This window comes from Tiliqua scincoides, chromosome 11 (genome assembly GCF_035046505.1).
Source record: "Tiliqua scincoides isolate rTilSci1 chromosome 11, rTilSci1.hap2, whole genome shotgun sequence".
Taxonomy (NCBI): domain Eukaryota; kingdom Metazoa; phylum Chordata; class Lepidosauria; order Squamata; family Scincidae; genus Tiliqua; species Tiliqua scincoides.
Window position 1 is genome coordinate 3403349 of NC_089831.1, and position 21876 is coordinate 3425224.

The 21876-nt window shown below is 46.0% G+C and overlaps 1 protein-coding gene across 1 annotated transcript; it reads right to left on the reverse strand.

Annotated features, from left to right (window-relative positions):
* Positions 1 to 7217: 7217 nt before the first annotated feature.
* Positions 7218 to 21242, reverse strand: LOC136662338 (pituitary homeobox 3-like). The gene is made up of 3 exons (XM_066639544.1): positions 21150 to 21242; positions 9075 to 9284; positions 7218 to 7730 (listed from the first exon to the last, which is right to left on the reverse strand). The coding sequence occupies exons 1-3, from the start codon at positions 21240 to 21242 to the stop codon at positions 7218 to 7220; spliced, it is 816 nt and encodes a 271-aa protein (XP_066495641.1).
* Positions 21243 to 21876: the final 634 nt, after the last annotated feature.

Sequence of the window (21876 nt, forward strand, 5' to 3'; positions counted from 1 at the left end):
TCTCTGTCTGTGTTCTTTTTGTCTTTCTAATAGTTCCATTCACCTGGAGAGGCTTCCAATTTTGTTGTATATTTGGGAAAAAATGACCATTGATGTGTGGGTGTGAGACATTGTATGTCATCTGGTGCAAGAACTCATAGTGTGTGTGTATGGGGGGGAGTTCTTTACAGCCAATTTGGGGAGGCTTGAACAAAAGTCAGCAGAATTTATGGGAGGTGGCAACTGAATGTTTCTCCCAGCAATCAGTGGTTGCCATTTTTTCTACCCAGAAGTCCCTTTGAACTGGTCATTCAGTTCAAATGATCATTTGAACTGGGTGTAGCCTGGTCATTTGACACCCAGGGCCCATAAATCTTTTACACCCCACAGATATTACAAAATTATTTTCAGTTATAGTCATGCTAATAATAATGACCAGAAAATAAACACAGTGAACATTTCCCCACAAGCAGGAGATTGTGTTAAAAGATTTTATTCTTTTAACACAATCATGGTCTTCCCACTTGGATATGTTAAAGGATATTTTGTTGGATTCCCACCCCACATTAACTTCCACCACCACCCCTCATTCAACAGGCTGTAAGAACTCTGTGTCCTGAAAGTCTTTGCATACAAGCAAAACCCATTAGAACTTTTATTTTCTGCTATGATAATAAACTTTACATAGTTAGACTTTCTATTCTAACCCCCTCCTGCTATTCCTAGTCCTCTATTCCCACCAGGATTCACAATTCACTGAATAGCCCCCGAATAGTAATCCACCCATTGCCCCTCTTACTCATCTCCCTCCTTCAAACATAAACTTTCCTCCACCACCCCATTATTATCCCCCACATGTCCCCTCTCCATGATCCAACCCCAACTAGGTTCTGGGGCTCACTTTACAAGTCTTCTGAGCTAGTGACCAACAACACCCAAACTTCAAACAACTTGGGATTTCAGAGTGGAAGGAATAGTGACTGTCAGCCACTAGAAGGCACACAGGCAGCAGCTGCACAGAAAGGTGAGTCACTTGGGGAGTTGCAAAACCCCTCCCCGCCCTTCCCAGTTTTGAGCTGGCAGTTTTCAACAGAGAGCATTTTGCTCCACTTTCAATTACACATAGTAGGATTTACTTCTGAGTGAACATGCCTGGGGTTCTGTTGCCCATGAAATGTGTGAAATAGCAAAGAGGTTCTTTGAGGACACGTGACATTGACACACTCCAAATGGGCCAAGGGGGTCAAGGTGTTCTTTTGGGGGGGGGGGATTGTTTTTCTTAAATGGATTTTTCTCTATAGTGAGATGAAAATAACTCTTGGCCTTCTGCCAAGGACTGTGTTCAAGAAGACCTGGTAGCTCGTATGCAGCTGGGATATTTTTGGAAGCTGTGTGCTGGAAAGTCTGGATTGACAAGCCATGGACAGACCTGCAATATCGGAGCCCAGCACTTACACTATATAACACGACAAGCTGCTGACCCAGAGGTCTCCCAGTCAAGTTTGCGCCCAAGTGAAATAAAAAAAAGTGAAATAGCAGTATAGTGGGAGGAGAATTGTGGCTTTAAAAAGTGTTGTGACAATATGGGCAGTGGACTATGCCCAGAGCCTGTGAAAACAGAGTGGACGATGGACAGTTTGAGCCTCCAGCTCGGGCTGTCAGAAGACTCAATTACCCCCCAATGACATCTACGATGTCTCCAAAGTCAAGCACCCAAGACTTTTCCCTGCGGCTTGAATTCCACAATGTGGTGACATGCTGTGTTGAGGAGTATCTCTGTTTATTTGTTCTAAATTTACCAGCTGGACTTTCCAACAATTCCAAATGGATACAGTAGGAAGGACAGGGAGTATTGCCTCCAAACAGCCTTTCAAGGTCAGCCTTATGTGGACTTAAGGGTCTATGGGAGCTTGAGCAAACACAGCATGGTAAACTTCTTGCAGCCCAATTTGAAGTAGCTCGGTATCGATGAGTCACCATGGCAAGGACTGAAAAATATAGTTCCCGATGTGTATCTCTGGTTCTGATTTTTTTCTCTCTTACAAAAAGGTGCAGTGGGGGAGCAGTGGCATCACTACGGCTTGCACCATCTGGTACAAGAGCTCATCATGCTATGATGGACCTCCTCCTGTACTAGACCATACAAAATAAATTACAATATCACATGTACAGCCTAAATGCAGTGGCATCACTAGGATTGGTGTCACCCCCATTCGTTTTATTCATTGATTTATTTGAATCTGTAACCCAACAGGTCACCCAACAAATCAGTCACCAACAAAAAACCAGTGGGCCAACTTGATGGCACTCACACAACTGAATCAGAGTTCTAGTATCAGCTCAGATCTATGGAAATGAGAACTGACTCATACTGCTGTAACACCCTATTGGTTCCATGCTGTGTCATAATAACACCTCATTGGCTTTTGAAACAATCAGTCTCACTAGTCAGTGTTGGGTTAAAGAAATCCACTTTTTGTTACACAAGGCAGTTGTGTTTTCCTTTTCTGGTTATTTGGTCATAACTTTTGATACAACACAGATATTTCAACATGGTTTGTTTCATTGCATTCTGTATTTCACTACCCATTGAATGATATATGCCATGATGGTATTATTTGAAAATATCAAGATTTTCACAATTTTGGCCAGTAGTGGTGTCACCCCCCTGAGAGTGTCACCCAGTGTGTTCTGCACCCCTCACACCCCTAGTGATGCCACTGTGGGGGAGGAAAGAAGCAGCATGAAGCCACAGAGAGGTGCATGCATACAGAGGTTTTAGCATTTAGGAGAGCCATTGTGGGGTTTTTAGCACCATGTCCCCACCGTGGTGACTAGCCGGATTGCACATTCCTCTGCTTACTATTTAGAGTCGTTTTTATTTTTAAACTTCTGCTCAAAGCCCCTGTGTGCTCACCTACTTTGATGCTGACACTGACTGGGGCTGGTTTTTAAGATTCGGCCATTGGCTTTTGCTGCTGCACAGAAGGGATAAATGATCAAAGTAGGCTATAGGAAAGCAATTTTCAATGTTTTTCATGGCACATAGACCTCTATGGTCTTGTGATGACACTTCCAGTTTCCAGGACTGTCACGGGATGATCCCCAAGCTGACAAGTAATTTGCTGGCTGCATAGTGACAGGCCTGAAGCCTTGGCCAAACCAGGCCAGCACAGCATCCTGGGAACCTCATGCTGATGCAATATTGGGTGACATGCAATATCGGGTGTGTATGTGTGTGGCAGCACCTGCACAGTCAGCATGACTATGCAGTATTTCCAACACTCTGATTGGATGTAAGTAGTATAAAGGTCCTGCAGGAGAATTCAAATGTGTGGGAGAAGCAGAGCATTGTGAGCCGGAGGCTACGTTAGTTGGAACAGTGAATCGTGTACCGTTTGTACTATCTGGACTGTAAATATCTGTACATAGTAAAGGAGGAGTGTGGTGGAGAACTTCTGCCTTTGAGTCTTCTTTGTCGCCGGGGGTTAGGGCGCTCCAACTTTGAGGCACAGGAACGATAACTGCTGTGCAGCTTTCTGCATGCCAAGCCGTTGGCGGAGTTCCAGCAGCAGAGCGGAGTCGTCCCGGAGCGGCCTGAGCACAACGCAGCTCGCAACAAGGACACTCTTCCAGGTTCTGTGGCTCTGTTTCTAGGGTCACTATATGTGGTAACAAATTGTCTGTTCTGGCAGAGGTGGCAGAGGAAAAGGGGCAGACAATATGTTACTACAAACACTTGCTCTAGGAACAGAGCCGCAGAACTCAGAAGAGTTTTTCAGCAGTTTCAACTGTTGTGTTACAAACTCCAATGGCACACCTGCCATGGCACACCAATGTGCACCAGTCCTTGCACTGGCCTCCCCCGACTCCCAAGTTGCTGTTAGGCATGTTTGCGACAGTCCTGGACCAGCAAAAGGGACTTGAGTCGGCCCAAGGGCATATAGGATTGCACCCTAATTCTCATGGGGCATTGAAGATGTAGGACTTTGTTGTTTGGAACTGGAAATCTGTAACATTCACTTCACTGAACTTTCAAAATCATGGTGGATATAAGTCTGATGACATGGAATTGAGGAAATTCTGGGGTCCTAACATTTGGGAGAGGTCCACCCTGATGACCATGTAGGAAGGCGAATGGTAGGGGAGCCTCTCGCATTCAGAGGGTGACCACACATGGTTGTTGCATATCGTCACTAAGGAGCACACACCTGTATTCCAAAAACCGCAACTTTTTGAGCACTGACATGACGTCATGAGTGCAAAATTCCCCAAATGAACTCATGTAACGAGTTACACGAAATGCACAAAATTATTTAAAATATTGTATAAAATTATCTTCAGGCTTTGTGTATAAGAAACAGAAATGCATGTCATGCTTTAGACTTGGGCCTAATCTTGAGCTGCTAGAATGACCCCTGCCCCAGCATGGCTACTTAAACACAAGGGAGGCTAGAGCAGTGACTCAAGCCGGAGGCAGCAGGCAGCCTCTCCTAGGGGTGGATGCTTTGGGCTCACAAGTGTCTTGAATTCTTGCATTACAGGTGGAGCCTATTTATACACGTTAGTTCCGTTCCGTGACTCTGCATGATTAACAAAAAACGCGTTGTGCTAAATTCCATAGAGTTGAGCAAATACGCTGCAGCCTGACACTTGGGGCTGGAAGGAAACTAAGGCAGCTGTTATCAATCCCCTCCCATTCCCTCCTTCTCCTCCACCTCCTCCCCCTTTCACAGGTGGGATACTGAACTTTTAAGAGTCCAGTCCTATGCGTTTCTACTCAAAAGTCCCATTCTAGTCAATGGGGCTTACTCCCAGGAAAGTGTGGATCAGATTGTAGCCTAAATCTCCTACTTTGGCTTGCTGGGAAGACTTGTTTCCACAGGCTGGAGCAGGAGAGCCTGCACCATGTGGGGGGAGGGATTTGGCAAACACTCCCTGGCTTTTTTAAAGCAATCCCCTCTCCTCCTCCTCCTGCCTCCCCCTCCTCAGCCCCCCCTGTTGCCAGATGTCCCGTTTCTTTCACAGGTGGGATGCTGAGCTTTAGGAGTCCAGTTCTATGCATTTCTACTCAGAAGTAAGCCCCATTGTAGTAAATGGGGCTTACTCCCAGGAAAGTGTGGAGAGGATTGTAGCCTAAATCTCATGCTTTGCTTGCTGGGAAGGCTGTTGCTTGCTGGGCTGTTTTGTTTCTGTAGGCTGGAGCATGGAGAGCCTGCACCATGGGGGGGGGGGATTGGGCAAACACTCCCTGGGTTTTTTAAAGCAATCCCCTCTGTTGCTTGCCCCGTGTGTGTGAGTGAGTGAGAGAGAGAGAGCACTCCACCTTGCTGCACGTGTTCTAGCTACAGAGGTTTTCTGCCCGCCCTTCCCTTCTTCAGCCTCTTTGCTGGCTCAGGGGCTCCAAGAGTGTTACTGTTCCTTCGCAAGGGCTCCAGGGCTATTTCCCTGCCTGGGTGAGGAGGAACCTTTTTGCAGTGTTTTGGGCTGCCTGGAAAGGGAGCAAGATGACAGCACACAAAGGTTTGTGTGACTTAAATCTGCAGATAAAAAGTCCGTGGATAAGTAGGTGGCACCTGTACTTCTTGCTGCGCACAAAGAGGCTTTTTGAGGGTTGGCACTGAAATTCCACAGACCATGACACTCATTCAAGGTGAATTCCAGAGTTCTTCCAAAGCACAGTGGCATAGCTATGCCATCTGGCACCTGAGGGCACAAAAATTTTTAACACCCCCCCCCTCACACACACACCTCAGAAGGCCTTAGAAAGGCATTTCTGGTCTTTGCAAAAAACAGAAGTGCCTTTTTAAAGCCTCTTGAACACTTTCTGAGGCCTTCTGAGGATTGGGAAGGCTGCAAATGTTCTCCCCATGCCTCAGAAGGCCTCTTGGAAGCCTCAGAAAAGCACTTCTGGATGTCTTAGAAAAGTACTTCCTCAGAATGCCACTTTTTTCACCTCAGCTCTGCTGTTGGGGCTGCACAGTGGCACCCCTTCAAGGCATGGTAACCAGAGCAATGTACCCCCTGTCCCCCAGTGTACCCCCTGTCCCCCTTAACAATGTACCCCCTGTCCCCCACTGCCAAAGCGAAACATTTGAACATTTCCAAGGGAGCCAAATTAATTCCTATAATCTAATGGGACCTGGTCATCTCGTCCTCTGGAATTAGTTTGCTTGTTTCCTTTGGTCATCATGGATTGCCTTTTCTTTGACATTTCAAATACCACAGAGCGCTCCAGTTATTTCTCTTGTAATGCCCTCTTACTAAACACTTTTAAAACAACACAGATTGAGCATCCCAAACCAAACAGTTCACAATCCATCAGAATGATGCTGGCTGTTCCTAGACTTCAGTCATGGATCTGGGGCCTCAGAGAAGGAGCTGGCTCCCTGAATGGTGGCTGTGGGAGGGCAGTTGAGAGGAAAGAGAAAAACGAAGTGGAACAGAAAGTGTGGAGAAGAGAAGAGTGATCGGTTAGCACAGTGGTTCTCACACATTTAGTACTGGGACCCACTTTTTAGAATGGGAATCTGTCAGGATCCACCAGCAGTGATGTCATGACTGGAAGTGACTTAATCCAGCAGGAAAATCATTAACAATCCTAGGCTGTAATCCTACCCACATGTATCCAGGGGTAAGTTCCATTTACTATCATTGTTAAAAGCATATACATGGTAGCCTGTTCAAAGTCCAGATTTGTAACATTTCCCCAAATGCAATTTCCCCAAATGCCAGGGTAGCATCAAGTCTAATATATTAAAAATGAAATATTGAAATGAATGGGGACCCACCTGAACTTGGCTCATGACCCACCTAGTGGGTCCCGACCCACAGTTTGAGAAACACTAGGTTAGCAGAAGAAGGGAAAAGAGCAGATAGAGGAGTGTGGAGGAAAGGAAAGTAGAAGAGTACCCAAAGAGCAGGAAGAGAAGGAACAGTGGCGATGGGCTGACAAAAAGAGTGGCAAGTGCTCCACATTATTTGGCTGCCTGAGGCCACCAGCTCAGTTGGCCTCATGGAAGGGCCAGCTTTAATAATCTGATCCTGGTTGGATATCCAATTGGTTAACCAATTATGGTTTGGTGTGGCTCCCATGACATCCAAAATGGAGATGGTCAACAGTGCTCTTCCTTCCAGAACTGGTCTGATCCACTCCCTACGCAGGGCTTACATGGGACCCCCTGTTACGAGTCACGAGGGGATGAAAATACAGGTCTCCCTCTTTTGTGCCCCCAACATCACACAGGCCTATCCAGGCTGTACTGGCTGGAGGTTGAGGTGAGAGGAGGACTTTGTGGAGCCCCATAACTGAGAGGGAGTGGAGGCTGCTTGGCTCTGAGTCTCAGATTAGTCAGGCTGGAGTTGCAGGCGTCTCTGTACATGTATGGAGAAGAAGCCACCGGTCCATATGGCGAAGCAGGAGGACCTGACGGGCTGGCGCTGGCCAGGCTGTTGACAGTCTCCAGAGATGACATGGTGGGCATGGAGGCAGCTGCAGCAACAGGAAAGACGCTCTGGGCAGGTAAGGAATTGAAGTTGATGGAGTTGAAGAGGTGGAAGCCTTTGCCATGGGTGGGGTTGGCATGCAAGCCCTTGGGGGGCCAGTTATTGTAAGCATAGCTGGGGTAGAGTTCTTCATAAGGGTTCCCAGACAAACTGCTGAGCTGTGAGCCAAAGGCCCCTTTGCAGAGCTCTGTCTGCTGGTGACGCTCCTTCTTCCGCCACTTGGCTCTGCGATTCTTGAACCAAACCTTGAGTGAGAAAGAGAAATGGGAAGATAAAGTTTGCTCTCAATGCCACAGCTAGCAGAAGTTATGAACAATAAGCATTACTGTAAGCCTAAACCCCAAAATGTGTGTCACGATGTTTTAGGCATCATGGTGCACTCGGATGGTTGCTGCGGGATATCCCCAGTGGACCTTCCTACCTATTCCTCCCATCTTTGCCATCTTGGATCTTCTGAAATCTTGCAGGATTTCACGAGATCTCACGAGATTTGGGTGCTGCCCAAATCTTGGACTGTGAGATTTCACAAGATCCAAGATGGCTGAGTCAGTAAGAAGAGTCTGCAGGGGGCATCATGACCCTGGTAAGTTTGGGAACCACTGCATAAGCCCCTGGCTCATGCGCTCCCCATTCATGCATAAGGGGAGGATACTGGACGTTTCCGTTTCTGGTTTTAGTATTTATATACAGCTTTTCAACAGAAAGTTCACAAAGCGGTTTACAGAGAAAAAACAAACCAGAATTTCCCCTTGCAATTCAGTTCAGAAAACCTTGTTAAGTTTGGGAACTGCTGAGCTAGCCCATCACTCTTCTCTTCTCCACACTTCCTCTTCTACTTTGTTCCTCTCTTCTTTTTCAACTTCAGGGAGTGGGAAGTGGAGGAGGAGGACTGCCAGAGATAGTGGCTGGTGAGATTCTGGCAAATGGAGGAACACCATTTGGCATGACAAGGTCCTGTGCAGGAGCGGGGGTGGGTGGATGGGTGGGAAGATAGCATTGCATGAGTCATCTCAGGTCCCCTGAAGTCTTGGGCTGCTCATGCAGATCATGGAGAAACATCCTGGCTTGTTTAACTAGCTGTAGTTTATCGCCAACTCTCTGCATTTCACAGACAAAGGAGAGCAGAAGGCAGTAAGCCAGCAACTCTGTGGCCTGGGCATGCTTGCTCTAATTTGTTGTGATGTCTACAGAGCACATGTGTTTCCCAATAGCACTATGGCTCCATGCCACTGAAGGTAGCAGCAACCTTGCTATTCCTTGTGCATAACTAAGGGGGGCAGAGGGTACATTGCCCTGGGTACCATGCCTTGAAGGGTGTCAGAGGCCTCCAAAGCTACTTCCAGTTTTCTTTCATAGACCTCTAAGATGTTGTATGGAAGGCTGTTAAAATGGGTATTGGGGGGGCGCTATGGGGAGTGTTAAAAATTTTTGTGCTCCAGGTGCTAGTTGCAATAGCTACACCACTGTCCTCGCGTGACCTCTGATTCTGCCCTTGTCCTTTGATCCTTAAACAAAGCAGAGGCTCAACTAAGCTCAGGGGCTGTATGTTTGTGGGTTCATCTGTTGTATAGACACAGATCCTTGCTCACCCTGATCCTGGGCTCGGTCAGATTGGTCCAGCTGGCGATCTCTTCCCTTGTGCTCATGTCCGGATAGCGATTCCGTTGGAAAGTTGCCTCGAGCTCCTGCAGCTGCTGGCTGGTGAAATGCGTTCTCTGCCTGCGTGGCTTCTTTTTCCTCGCATTAATCTCTTCCTCGCCACTGGAGTCAGAAGATTTGCACTGGGAAGTCTCGCCATTCTCTCCAGGAGGAAGCCATGGAGAAAAAAATGAACAAGCAGGCAGAATGGGGCCTGAGAATCCCAAGACACATAAGGACCTTGCAGCATTTGTTAAGTTTGACTCTATCTGTTTGGGCTTAAATAAAGACAGGGGTTTTCTGTCTCACTGCACATGCTAAGAGACAGTGAAGCCAGGAAGACTCTATTATCACCAGTTCCTGGTTTGGTAAATTGCTGCTGTGCCTATCTCATATGCTTAGGCTTTACATAAGAGTTGTCACATATCATTGCATTCCATAGACAACTGGCCCCTGAGCCAGGGCTGGCCTAGTCTATGGAACTATGCCATGAGTCTGTGGAACGCCTTGCCACAAGGAAGTAGTGATGGCATCTTGTCTTTAAGAGGGGATTGGACAAATTTCTGGAAGAAAAGTTTATCATGAGTTACAAGTCATGGTAGGTGTGTGCAAGGTAGAGGTAGGCTGCCTCTGATTGCCAGATGCAGGGGAAGGCACCAGGACACAGGTTGTTTCTGTTGTCTAGTGTGTTCCCTGAAGCATTTGGTGGGCCACTGTGAGATACAGGAAGCTGGACTAGATGGGTCTTGGCCTGATCCAGTGGGGCTCTTCTTATGTTCTTAATTTGGCCAAATTGGGCCCTGCACCTGGAAGGGCCCTGCACTGTGGAGGCAAGCAGAGTGCCCACAGCTGCACTGGCACCACTCCGTGGCTGATGCTCCGGCATGAAATCTTTCATGTTGAGGTGTCATGAAGAGAGTGCAGTGAGCAGAGCATTGCCTCTAAACGGCCCTCCCTCTCTCCCTCCTGTCCTGGGTCTGATTGGCTTGAAATCAGCCCCCCAGGAGCAGTTGGCAGTGATGCTGCTGGTGGGTGCCTTGCTGCTGCTGCTCACCCTGGTGAATGGGGGGGGTCATGGGTTGGGGCATCCACGGGAGTGGGAGGCACTGCAAAAGTATATTGCATTGGGCCCGCATCTCCTAAGGCCAGCCCTGCTCAGAGTTTACCAGTTTGAGGCTCTCCATTTAGAATTGAATCAGAACAACAATTTGTTTCTGCACTGCAGTGGGATGTCCGATCACACTGTGTGTGTTAAAGAGCATTCTTGTGGTTATTGGGATGCAAAAGAAGGGGGGGAAAGAACAGTATCCATTTAGATGAATATCTTCATTTAGAGATTCACAATATAGTGAATCTGGAGCCCAATCCTACACATACCTATATGTATATGGAGCCTAATCCTACAGTCCTGTCGGTGAGTCTCCTCAAATGGTGCTGCTGACTGCTGCAAAGCTGTCAGTGCCAGTTGCAAAAGGTGCCCCCACAATGCGCAAAATGCGCTCCCAGCACACTGCTGGGAGCATCAGTGGGAAGTTCGCTGCTTGCCAGAGCAAGTCAGTCAGCAGAAGAGGTGGAAGGGGGTGAGGATGGGGCAAAACTGGGCATGGATGGGTGGATCAGGTCCTGGAAGGGGGTGGGTTTTGCAGCAGCAGTGGCTGCTGAATCCTAACCCTCTTCCTGGACCTTATCTTGTAGCACTGCAGGCTAACAGCAGCTTCAGCAGGAAGGATTTAGATGGAGGAAGTTTGGGGAGGTTAAAATCTCTCTGTATGGTTGTAGAGGCACCACTTAGTCACTTATTCAGCTGGGCCTGCCCAGGCTGCCAAGGCATCCTGTTCCAGGGCAGAATATAAGAGCCCTGCCTGGGGACTTAGAGTTTAGGGTGGCATCAGACATGGCCAGGGGAGGGGACTGAGAATCACCCAGCATCCTCCTCCTGCCTTTACGCAATGGGTCACAGGCAGCCAACCTCTCAGGGCTGGTGCCTACCCTATACTAAGCTCCTCAGCAGCTGCTGGGGGATCTTTATGTACAGACACCACTGGTCTCCACCCTGCCCCTTCTTGCCCCTGTGTAAGACATGCTCCTTTAGTGGGCCCCAATCCTGGAAGGAATCTCCTCTCCATACTTGGTTGCCCTGCCAGATCTGCCAAAAGGTCGCTGAGGTTGTGGCTGCACCACATGGCAAGGTTCTATGCAGGGGCAATAGCTGCGCCATTTGCTGGTTATCTGGAGGGGGAGAGCCCATCCGCATTGCCTTGTGGTGAACCTGGAGGTGGCTGCCGCATCAGGCACTGATCTTGTTGGTTGACTGAGCTCGCACCACTGGGCCCAGCAGCGGCTGCATTGTTGCTTCGGGGAGGTTGCTGTGACTGGACCGCAGAAGAGATCACCGGCCATCAGGGGCTCTGCGGGATGGCCCACAGGGGCCAGAGGTGAGGACCAGACCAAACACCCTTCCTTAAGCATGATCAAAATTGGATCATCTTTGCACTGCATTTACGGACAATCTGATCATGCATCTCTGTGTTAGGATAGTTTGCTCTTGAGACAGCAAAAAAAGTCTTCTATCCCTCACTGCCCAGCAGTTGAAACATTATAAGATGTTAAACAGATGGCAATTTTTCACCCTTTAATGACACACACGGTCTCTTTCCTCCCCCACCCTGCAAGGCAGCTGCATCATGATCTTGGTCCAATTGCTGACTACTATGAAGAATGTGTGTAGCAAGAATTAAACCTAAGCAGGAGTTTCAAAGTTCTCTTATTCAGCCTGAACTGATGCAGAATATTTCTAATTTTGCAGAGATCAAATTGCATGGGAAGGGGGGACATGGCAAAACAGGAGCTCTTGCCCCACGACAGACAATCCTGAGACAATTTTTTGGTCATCCCAAAGCATGAACCTCTGGAATGGGGATGCTCTCCACCAATGGCTGGGGGGGGCCCTCTTGGATAACCCTCTGCAGCCTGGCACCCTGGGCTGCCCCCCCCCACGATCACCCTCTCTGTACACCACTATCATGGACAGTGGTGCAATGCTAAATTCTGAACTGCAACAGCTCCTCATGACACCCTAATGTGACACTCTGCCACACAACAACATCAACTTTACATTTCTTTGTTGGTGTATTTTCTTCTTTCACTTATTCTCACTTTGAAACTTGTCGTTCTTCATTTAAAGATTATGCTGGTTTCATCCCAAACTCTTGGAGCCAGTTGTTATAGTTTTAAAACCAAGCTCTCAAAATTGAGATGTGGGATTAAGTAATATCCCGGATAACTACAAAAAGTCTATTTCATATGCATGCTTACTGAGAAGTAAGAACCATTGTGTTCAGTAGGACTTGCTCCCAGGGAACAGCATATAGAATTGTAGCCTTACTGCAATCGGAAAGACCATGGCCTAGGCCAGGGGTCTCTAAATCCTGGCCCGGGGGCCAGATGCAGCCTGCAGCAAGCCTCTTTCCGGCCCACGACCAACCTCTTGTCCCCTGAAAGCCTCTGGCCCTCTCAACTGGACATGACCAGAACTGTGCTCTGATTGTGTCTGGAGGGTGTTCTGAGGGCCAGAGAGGTTGAATGAATGAGCCCATTCATTCATTTATTCACTTATCTAAGTTCCATCTCTAATTTATTTATTTAAATTTTATATTTAATTTTTTTTCTGGCCCTCCTCACCATTTAGCTTTATGAGACTAAAAAAATGTTTCATTTTACCAGCCGCTCAAGCTTCTGTTTTTATCCTTGTAACCATGGGCAGGGGCGTACCGCCTTCTGTATTGCTTGTTGACCTTCACAATCTGAGCCGTTATGATGGCCTGATATTCTTTTTCATCTGGTCTTTGAGAAGAACTGAAGTATGGTCAGAAGAACTGAAGAACTCATGAAGAACACAGGGGGGCACCTGTGTGGCTCAGTTTTGCTTTCCACAGGGTTCAATATATTTTCCTTGTCAGCTATCAGCTTATCAGTTTTTGCGACCCACCAAAAATCAGGTCCCATCCCACAGTTTGGGAACCATTAACATATGCCCCTAAGTTTGCCTCCCACTGAGCCTGATGCTTCTCCTTGGCTGAGATCCTTCGAAAAACATTTCAAAGGCAACTCTTGAGCACTTTTGCTGATGACTCCTGTTGTTGGAAAAGTCCCAAGATCTCGGCTCTGCCCCAACTCTGCCCCAACTCTGCCTCAACTACACCTCTTGTAGTTCTTGGAGCGGGAAGTCCTTGCACACAGGGCCAGAGTTAAGCATAGGCAACCCAACAACTGCTTGGGCTTGTGGGATTGCAGATGTTTTGGCTATTCTTGAAATGTCAACACTAAATAAATTCAGACACCTTTATTAGGCATTATTAAGCATACAAAAAAAAATACAGAAATGCACAAACATAACATAGCAAACTACAAATAACACCTATAACCAAACACTTCAGAGAGTAGGGGCACGCTTCAGATTAGTCGCCACGATTTGTGAGATAAATTTAGCTATCTGAGAGACAATGTCAAAATCAGTGGAGGTTAATAAAAATTGCAATATAGCAAACTCCTCAGCAAGGGAGTTAAGGTGAAATTGAAGGGCCAGACATTTCCTTCTGGCCTCATTGTGAAGCGGACAATGAAGAAGAAGGTGGTCTAACGTTTCTACAGCCCGCTAAGGACAGGGACAAATTCTTTCCTGAAAAGGAATGCCATTAAATCTACCCCAAAGAACAGAAGATGGAATAGAATTACAATGGGCCATAGAAAAGGCCCTTCTAATCTTTGGGATGTCAACACTATAAGGTCAGGATTGTGTAGTGGTTCAGGGCTTGGACCTGGAAGATCCAGGTTCAAATTCTCATTCAGCCAGGAAGCTTCCTGGGTCACCTTAGGCCAATTGCTCTCTCTCAGCCCCACCCACCTCATAGGGTTGTTGTGAAGAGAAGGAACTGTGTACGCCATCTGAGATCCTTGGAGGAAGGATAGTATTAAAAATCTGAAAAATTACATTAAAAAGCTTTGCATTTGCTGATACAGAGACCAGCCACCTTTCCCCCTCCTCTCCCTTTTCCATCGACTTTCAGTACAAAGAGCCAATCCTCCTCTGGCACGCAGAAGAGAGCAGCCAGCAATCAGACCAGAGGTCTTGGCAGGGCCATAGCTAGGGAGGGGCCAGGAGAAGCTCCCCCCCAGCCAGAAGTTCCTCCCCCCGAAGAATTTTTTCCAAACCTCCCCCTGAAGAATTTTTTCCAAACCTGTCCTCTTTTTGTCTAGTCTGGCGTCAGTTGGGGATGATTTGAAGCCCTTTTTGCAACTTTTTTCATGCACAGGGGGAAAGAGGGCTTGGTGCTTCTGGCATGGATGGGAGGAGGGAGAGAGAGTGCATGTGTGTAGAGTGAGTAAAACAGGATCCTGGAGGACTCCTTGGAAGTTATGACCTCTGGTCACCCTGCCCCCATCCAGACCACATGGAGAGAGGGAGAGATTTCTACTTGTACTGTCAGGGAGGGTGGGGAGGGTGCTATCTCTTCTACTGTGGAACATGCTAATAACTACAAGGTATTGCTGCGGAGGGTCAGGAAGAAATGTTTCTCTTTGGAGAAATCATGGTGGGGTTTTTGGCTTTCATATATATTTTTAAAATTAATGGCTGCTGCTTGGGAACTGGGGAGACACTTTTTCTGGTGGAGAAAGCATGGAAAGCATTTGAGCTAAAGAGAACCAAGAACTTGTGCGGAAAAGGTTCTAAGCAGGGGCGGATCCCAGGGAGGCCATGGGTGCATACCCCCAACTCTCCTGCCAGCAGGGAAGGGCACCCACCGGGATGGAAAGCAAAATCGGGTGTCAGGGAAACACCCACTGGGCGGGTACCAAGGTGATTTGTTGGAATGGGAGCCCAGGTCTACCCACCAAACAAATAGTCACAGAGACTATAAACTCAATCTGGAGCCCAGGTCTACCCAAGCAGGTAGACCTGGGCTCCAAGTTCAGCAAACAGTCACACCTGAGGGAGGACATGATTGAGACATACAAAATTATGCAGGGCATGGATGGAGTGGATAGAGAGAGATACTCATTTCCCTGTCACTTAACACCAGAACCAGGGGACATCCACTAAAATTGAGTATTGAGAGAGTTAGGATAGATAAAAGAAAATATTTCTTTACTCAGTGTATAATTAGTCTGTGGAACTTTGTGCCATAGGAAGTGGTGATGGCATCTTACCTAGATGCCTTTAAGAGGGGATTGGACAAATTTCTGGAGGAAAAGTCCATCATGGGTGTCATGTCATGACAGGTATGTGCAAGCTCCTGATTTTTGAAGTAGACTACCTCAGAATGCCAGATGCAGGGGAGGGCACCAGGTCGCAGATTTTGTCTTACTGTCTTTTGTGCTCCCTGAAGCATTTGATGGGCCACTGTGAAGCTGGACTGAATGGGCCTGTGACCTGACCCAGTGGGGCTCTTCGTATGTTCATACGTAGGCTATAAGTTCAATTGGGAGCCCAGGTCTACCGAAGCAGGTAGACCTGGACTCCAAGTCCAAGTGGGAACCCAGTTCTACCTGCCCAGCAAATACCCACAGAGGCTATAAGCTCAATCAGGAACCCAGGTCTACACGGCAGGTAGACCTGGGTTCGAAGTCCAGGCGGGGGCCCAGGTTTACCCACCCAGCAAATAGCCACAGAGGCTATAAGCTCAATCAGGAGTCCCAACTGTCCCAACAAGTCCAGGCAAGAGCCCAGATCTACACGCCTGGTTGACCTGGGCTCTAAAGGTAGTGTTTATGGTCTCCCCCTATACAGACACTGGATCTGTTGCAAGGTCACAGCAAAATTCAAAAGTAAACTCAGTAGGTAAGAGTGGTGATCGTCTGCAAGCTTTTATTTGTTGCCAGCAACAGGCCTCTCAGGGACTCCTGTTCAAATGAGGAGAGCAATGGGAGCTATGTGGGAATTCCCAGTGCCTCCAGAGAAAAGCAATGTTTCAATGTGAACCCTTTGTTTATATACCATTTTGGCTCCTTTGTCTGAAAATCTCACACTGTTCACGAGATCAGAGATAGATCAAGTGATCTATCTACAAACATCTGATTGGCTAGTTTCAAATTCCAAATTCCAAAAACATACATTTCAATAACCACTAGGTGGCATTCTTTACTCACTTATTGGCTTTGGTATGTCCTGTGCTTTCAAATTCCTTAATTACTTTGGACCTGTTGCTAACTTCTGTTTAAACTAAGTCTTCTCTAGTTGTGATTCTTAATATGTATATAAACTTATTTTTTATACAAGGCAAACTAAATTCTTATTGTAAATAAGGATTTTAAGAAACATATTCTAATTAAATCTAGCTCCTTCTGCCAGCTCCTTCTTACCTCTTGACAGAGATTCTTAGGAATGTTTGCTAATTAGGGACTTTTTCATAGACAACTCTACTTATTTTGTTGCTGCCCATTTGATTTACAAGTGTCTGTGTTTGTCAAAACTCCAATTTAATTAGCAACAGATTTACTGTCTTTGTTCCTCATTAAAATGTTAGTGCCTATGTATGACCCCTAGCTTTCTTGCTTCTTGCAATAATTTATTATTGCAAATGTCAAGAGATATGGCTTTCCCAATTAGTGGGTCTGCACTTCAGGTGTATCCTGAAGTGTACACCTGCACTTCAGGTGTATCCTGACTTCTCCTTATGTGTCTTTCTTTGTGTTGTAATTCTTTCTATTTCTCATTAAAAGTGACAGGCAGGATACAGAGTTGGAATGCCTTCCTTAAGATAAGAATTCCATTTGTGAGGAGTAACCCTATACCACATTCCAGGTCCATGAGCTTGTCTGTATTACCTTTGATTAATTAACTTTGCTACTTCTGCCTTCTCCAAGGTTGCCTTCTGAATTACATTTTTCAAACCTGTGGCTTTAAGCTAAACTCAACAATTTTCCTTCTCTGTGTATTTCTATACTATTATTTATCTTTCAATAACATCAGGCAATCAAGCTTTACTCTAACAGCCATTTATATAATGATTACACTTTAAAAAACAATCTCTATAATTATTAATGCATTAAAGAACTATTGGCATTTCTGTGATGCCCTAGTGTCTACAAAGCCTTTTTCCAAGGGTGTTCAGCCTTCATTTTCCCAATTAAACCTGACAGCTGGGAAATTCCAGCCTCTTTATCTAGTTTTTGACAACTTGAATCTGATTTACAGCTTGTCTGTTTCACTTTCAGACTTCTTCAGACAGAGAGCAAAAATGGATTTCTTGCAAATTTGTTTGTGGGTATGCTGAACATAACACATATAAACCTAACTAATCCACCCATACCATTACATTAATATTATTAACATAAGTAAGCATTTGCATAAATGATTAGTTTCAGCATAATGGCTACATACACTCATAGCTTCATTAAGCATTTGGTCTGTTAGCATGAGTGGCTCCATGTCTCCCTTGTCTCAGATCCCTTGTCTCAGATCCACCCCTGATTCTTAGGAGATTCAACTCTCAGAAAGATAGGAGAATTCAGCTCTACTAGGTAGACTCAATAATTCAAATCTTCTGTACTTAGCTTTTTCAAAGTAATGAATATTGTAAAAAAGACTAGTGTTCCAATGGCGTTACTGTATTTGACTTGCATATCTTTCCTCTTGCTTTTAAATAAAATAAATAAATTTTATTTTAGTATGCATCAACGCATCAGCAATGTGTCATCCGCTAATGAAAGGCTTTCAATACAAGCAAATACTCTGCATCACAGTGATAAGTTTTACTTTTGCAGGGAGACAAACCTGTGTATTGTGCTGGTGTGTAAAATGAAAAGATATGTTGCATGTTATTTCTGTGTAGACAAATACATTTTACATTGCATACAGAGAATGCATTTATTCTATTCAAATTACACAGGCCTACAAAATTGAGGGTCAGAAAAGTTTTTCCCAAACTTTATGGTGGTTTGATATGAATTTGGGGTACTGATTCCAAAAATAGCATTCATTTTGCCCTATCACGTCTAGTTTTGGAGATATAGTATAGCCTCTTTAGTGAATGGTTCAAGCAGCTTCCTCATGAGGAAGCCATGGTGTAGGCTAGGGCAAAACGGATGCCATTTTTGGAATCGGCACCCCAAATATAGCCAGGAATTGGTGTAATGTTTAAGGAAGCGAAATGTGTGTTGGCCTGTGTTATTGTTACATTGCTTTACAGATAATGAATGTGTGTTTCAATAACCCCCCCCCCCAAATATTTTCTCTTCATGAAATTTGGGGGAGTTACGGGTCTTTGATGTTTCTCCATATTTATCCCTTCATTTTGCACACCAGTATAGATACCCAACATAATTCCCCCCCCCCCCCCCGAAAAAATAGTCTCTAGAATACTGGTTACTGGTGCTGGTGCAGTGAGCTCAAGATTGGGCTCTCAGGTGGAAGCATCTAAGCCAACAGCCATCACCACACCTTAGCAGCAGTGCATTCCTTTAATATATTGGGAGAAGGCAGACTTCCTGTGGCCTGTCACAAATCTACTATCTCCCCCCCCCCCCCAACATTTTAACACGCAAGAGGGAGAAACATTTACTCCTATTTTACACCTACTTACTCCTACTATTCACTCCTTTGGCATGATTCATTTTTTTTTTAAATCTCTTCCTTAGGCTGAAAATAGAAACATCACATGCCACATGAGATGGTTCTCTGAACCATGAACACCCACATTTCAGAGGTTCACAGTCCAAATTTAGACTATATGCTCCTAGGGGCAGGGACTTGTCTACCTGTGTCACCCTGTGTCACCCTACCTAATGTCACCCTGTTTTGTGCCGAGTAAACAGCTGGAATCCTTCCCTTCCACATGCAGGGCCTTTCAGGTAGTGGCACCAACATATCACATGCCCGTAGTGTAGTATGTAGTGGCCCGGGCCACTACAGGCCCATTTGGCCTGCTCACTCTATTCCTTCCAGCTCAGACCTAAAACACGGCTTTTTCACCATGCTTTGGGAGGGGGTCAGTACTGTATTTGGTTGTGTTTGATTGCTTTGACTGCCAGGAACTTTTTTTTAATTATTTTTAATTTGTGCTTCTTGCTGTTTTTCTATTTCATTGTCCTTTGCACTATGTTTCTTTCGTATGAGATTTTGTGGTGCTGTAATCTCTCTGGACGCAAGCTTCTGTGGCTTGCTTTGGCAAGCAAAGCAGGGCATAAATGCTTAACAATAAATAAAGACTGGATTGAGGTTAAATCTCTGAGCTTTTTACAACCAGGAAGCAAATGCAAAGAAAAGAATCTTGTTGGCCCCTTCCTAAATCCAAGGTAATGTGTTGCACTAAGGCTGTAATCTTATACACATTTGCATGACTGTTGGCAACCTGCAGTCTCCAAAGACTCTGGTATCACACTCTGAATGGTGGTTCTGGAACAGCTGTCTAGTGTGGCTGATGCTGTAAATCCCATTGAAGTCAGAGGTGCTTACTTCTTCTGATTAGATGTGCATAAGTTTGTCTTGTAACTCCCCTCCAGCTGTCATTTATGCCCTATGCACTATAATCACAATAGCAAGTACTGTTCAGCTTTTCTGTCTCTGTCATGTGCCCCCCCACACACACCGCTGCTACCAAATCCAGCTGAATCCCTTCTCCCTTATCTCTACTTCTTTACAGGATCTCATAGATTCTTATGGTTAGAGGTAGGAAAAAATGTTTCAATCTTTTTCATGGATTTCAATGTTTTCCAAAACTTAGAAGTGCAGAAAACAGTGATGTGTTTTTATTTAAAATTTGCATTATAATTATAAATTATAACTGCTTTAAATGCATCTAGGCAGGTGATATAGGTGGCATACTGTCTGCAGATGCTGTCACAGTCATTAACCATGCACCCCCCCATTAAATAATAAATAAAACCAAATAAAATGGTTTTATTTTTTCATAGTTTTTAGGAATTTTTTTTTTTTACAAAAACGAGAAGTGCAGAAAGCACTGTTATGTGTTTTGATTACATTATCACCGTTTTCTCCCACCTCTACTTATGGTTTATTCTGAGGTTCCAGATTCCTTCATTCTTTTAAAAGCCCCTGCCCTCTTCTCCCTTAGCCACAATTGCTAAAGGGCTTCCATTCTCCATTCAATATGTTTAAACACGGGCTGAAAGATTTCCCATGATCTGGGTTTAGCCACTCTGATTACACAGGCAGGAGGGTAGACAAGGCTGAAAACAGAAGTTAGTCATTCTCTGGAGGACCAAAGGATGGATCCTTTCTGTTGGCAGATCCATTCACTGATACCATCAGCAAGCAAGGTCTACATGAGTATAGTATGGAATAAAAAACCTGCAACATCCATTTGGCCAGAGGTGATGGTGGGGAAAAAGAAGCACTTTGCCTCCTTACAGTCCAATCCTAGGCATGTCTACTCAGAAGTAAATTCCACTGAGTACAATGGGCCTTCCTCCCAGCTATGTGTGTATAACAGTGTTCTTCAACCTGTGGGTCATGACCCCAATGGGGTCACAAAGCCTCATTTGGAGGGTCGTGGCAACCTTTCAAAGCCTGCGCAAGAGGGGGCTTGGACCCAGTCCCATCATGGATCTGCCTTATCAAAACTGAGTTTTTGATATCATCCTGCACAACCTCTTCTTGCTGTCTTGCCCCACAGCTCCTAAGGCCAGCCCTACTCAGACTGCTATCTCACAGGGTTGTTGTGAAGATCCAAGAGGTAGGGGGAAATGGGATAGGGGGATGGGGTGGGTGGATCAGGTACCAGGAGGGGGCAGAATTGGCAGTGGGTCCCCAGTCTCGTATGTATGTATGTATTGGGTTTGTGGCACTCCAAGGAAAAAAGGTTGAAGACCACTGGTGTATAGGATTTGTAGCCTTAAACCATTTTCCATTCTTTTAGTGAAAACAAAGAGGGTTTATCTGATGCCTGTAGTGTGTCATTTTGTAGGTTGCTTGTACTTTGGAGTCACCATCAGACACACAACTATTCCCAAGTCCAGGGCACTGGAAGTCCCCCAAGCAAAGTGCCATCTTCCAGAACCCTTTGTGCCTTACCTCCATTCTCGGTGCTGGGGGTCCCAGTCAGGGCTCTTGGTGGTACCCCATCAGTGCTCCTGTCCGGGGCCTGCAGAAATGCCGACATATTCCCAAAGGTCTGAAGACCGATGTCCACTGTGTTGTGGAATCAGAGTTCCTTTTCCTCCCACTCTGCAAGTTCGTAGAGTTCTTGACTCTGTTTGACAAAGCCCAAGGCTTCACTTCTGATGTGCCAAGCGAAGACAAATCAGTGCAGAATTGTGGACACCAGGCTTCCTGCGGGATGGATGGATACACCGGGCTGGGAAATCCCCTCCAGCCAACAACCCGTGCGATTCTGTACAACTGTTTTCCAGTTATAAAAATCTGTCAATCACCTTCGTGGACCCAAGTCAGCCATTCTCGGAGGGATTCACTTTCCTCCACCAAGTCCGCACCAAGATCTGGGTGCTGGTTTTCCTGCCCTGCCGTTAGCAGCTTCTTCCAAGGTATTTTGCTCCCAGAGTTCTGCTGTTTTCCCCAATCCCTCCTCCTTCTCTTACATGTTTATTTCCCTTTCCCATGACTGGAGAGCTCTCGGATTTGGGGTGGGAGGAGGGTGTGTGTGTGAGTCTCTCTCTCTCTCTCTCTCTCTCTCTCTCTCTCTCTCTCTCTCTCTCTCTCTGTGTGTGTCAAATATCAGAGACAGCTGAGTGCAGTCTAACCAGGTGCCAATCAGCCATGGTTTCCACAGCAAGCCG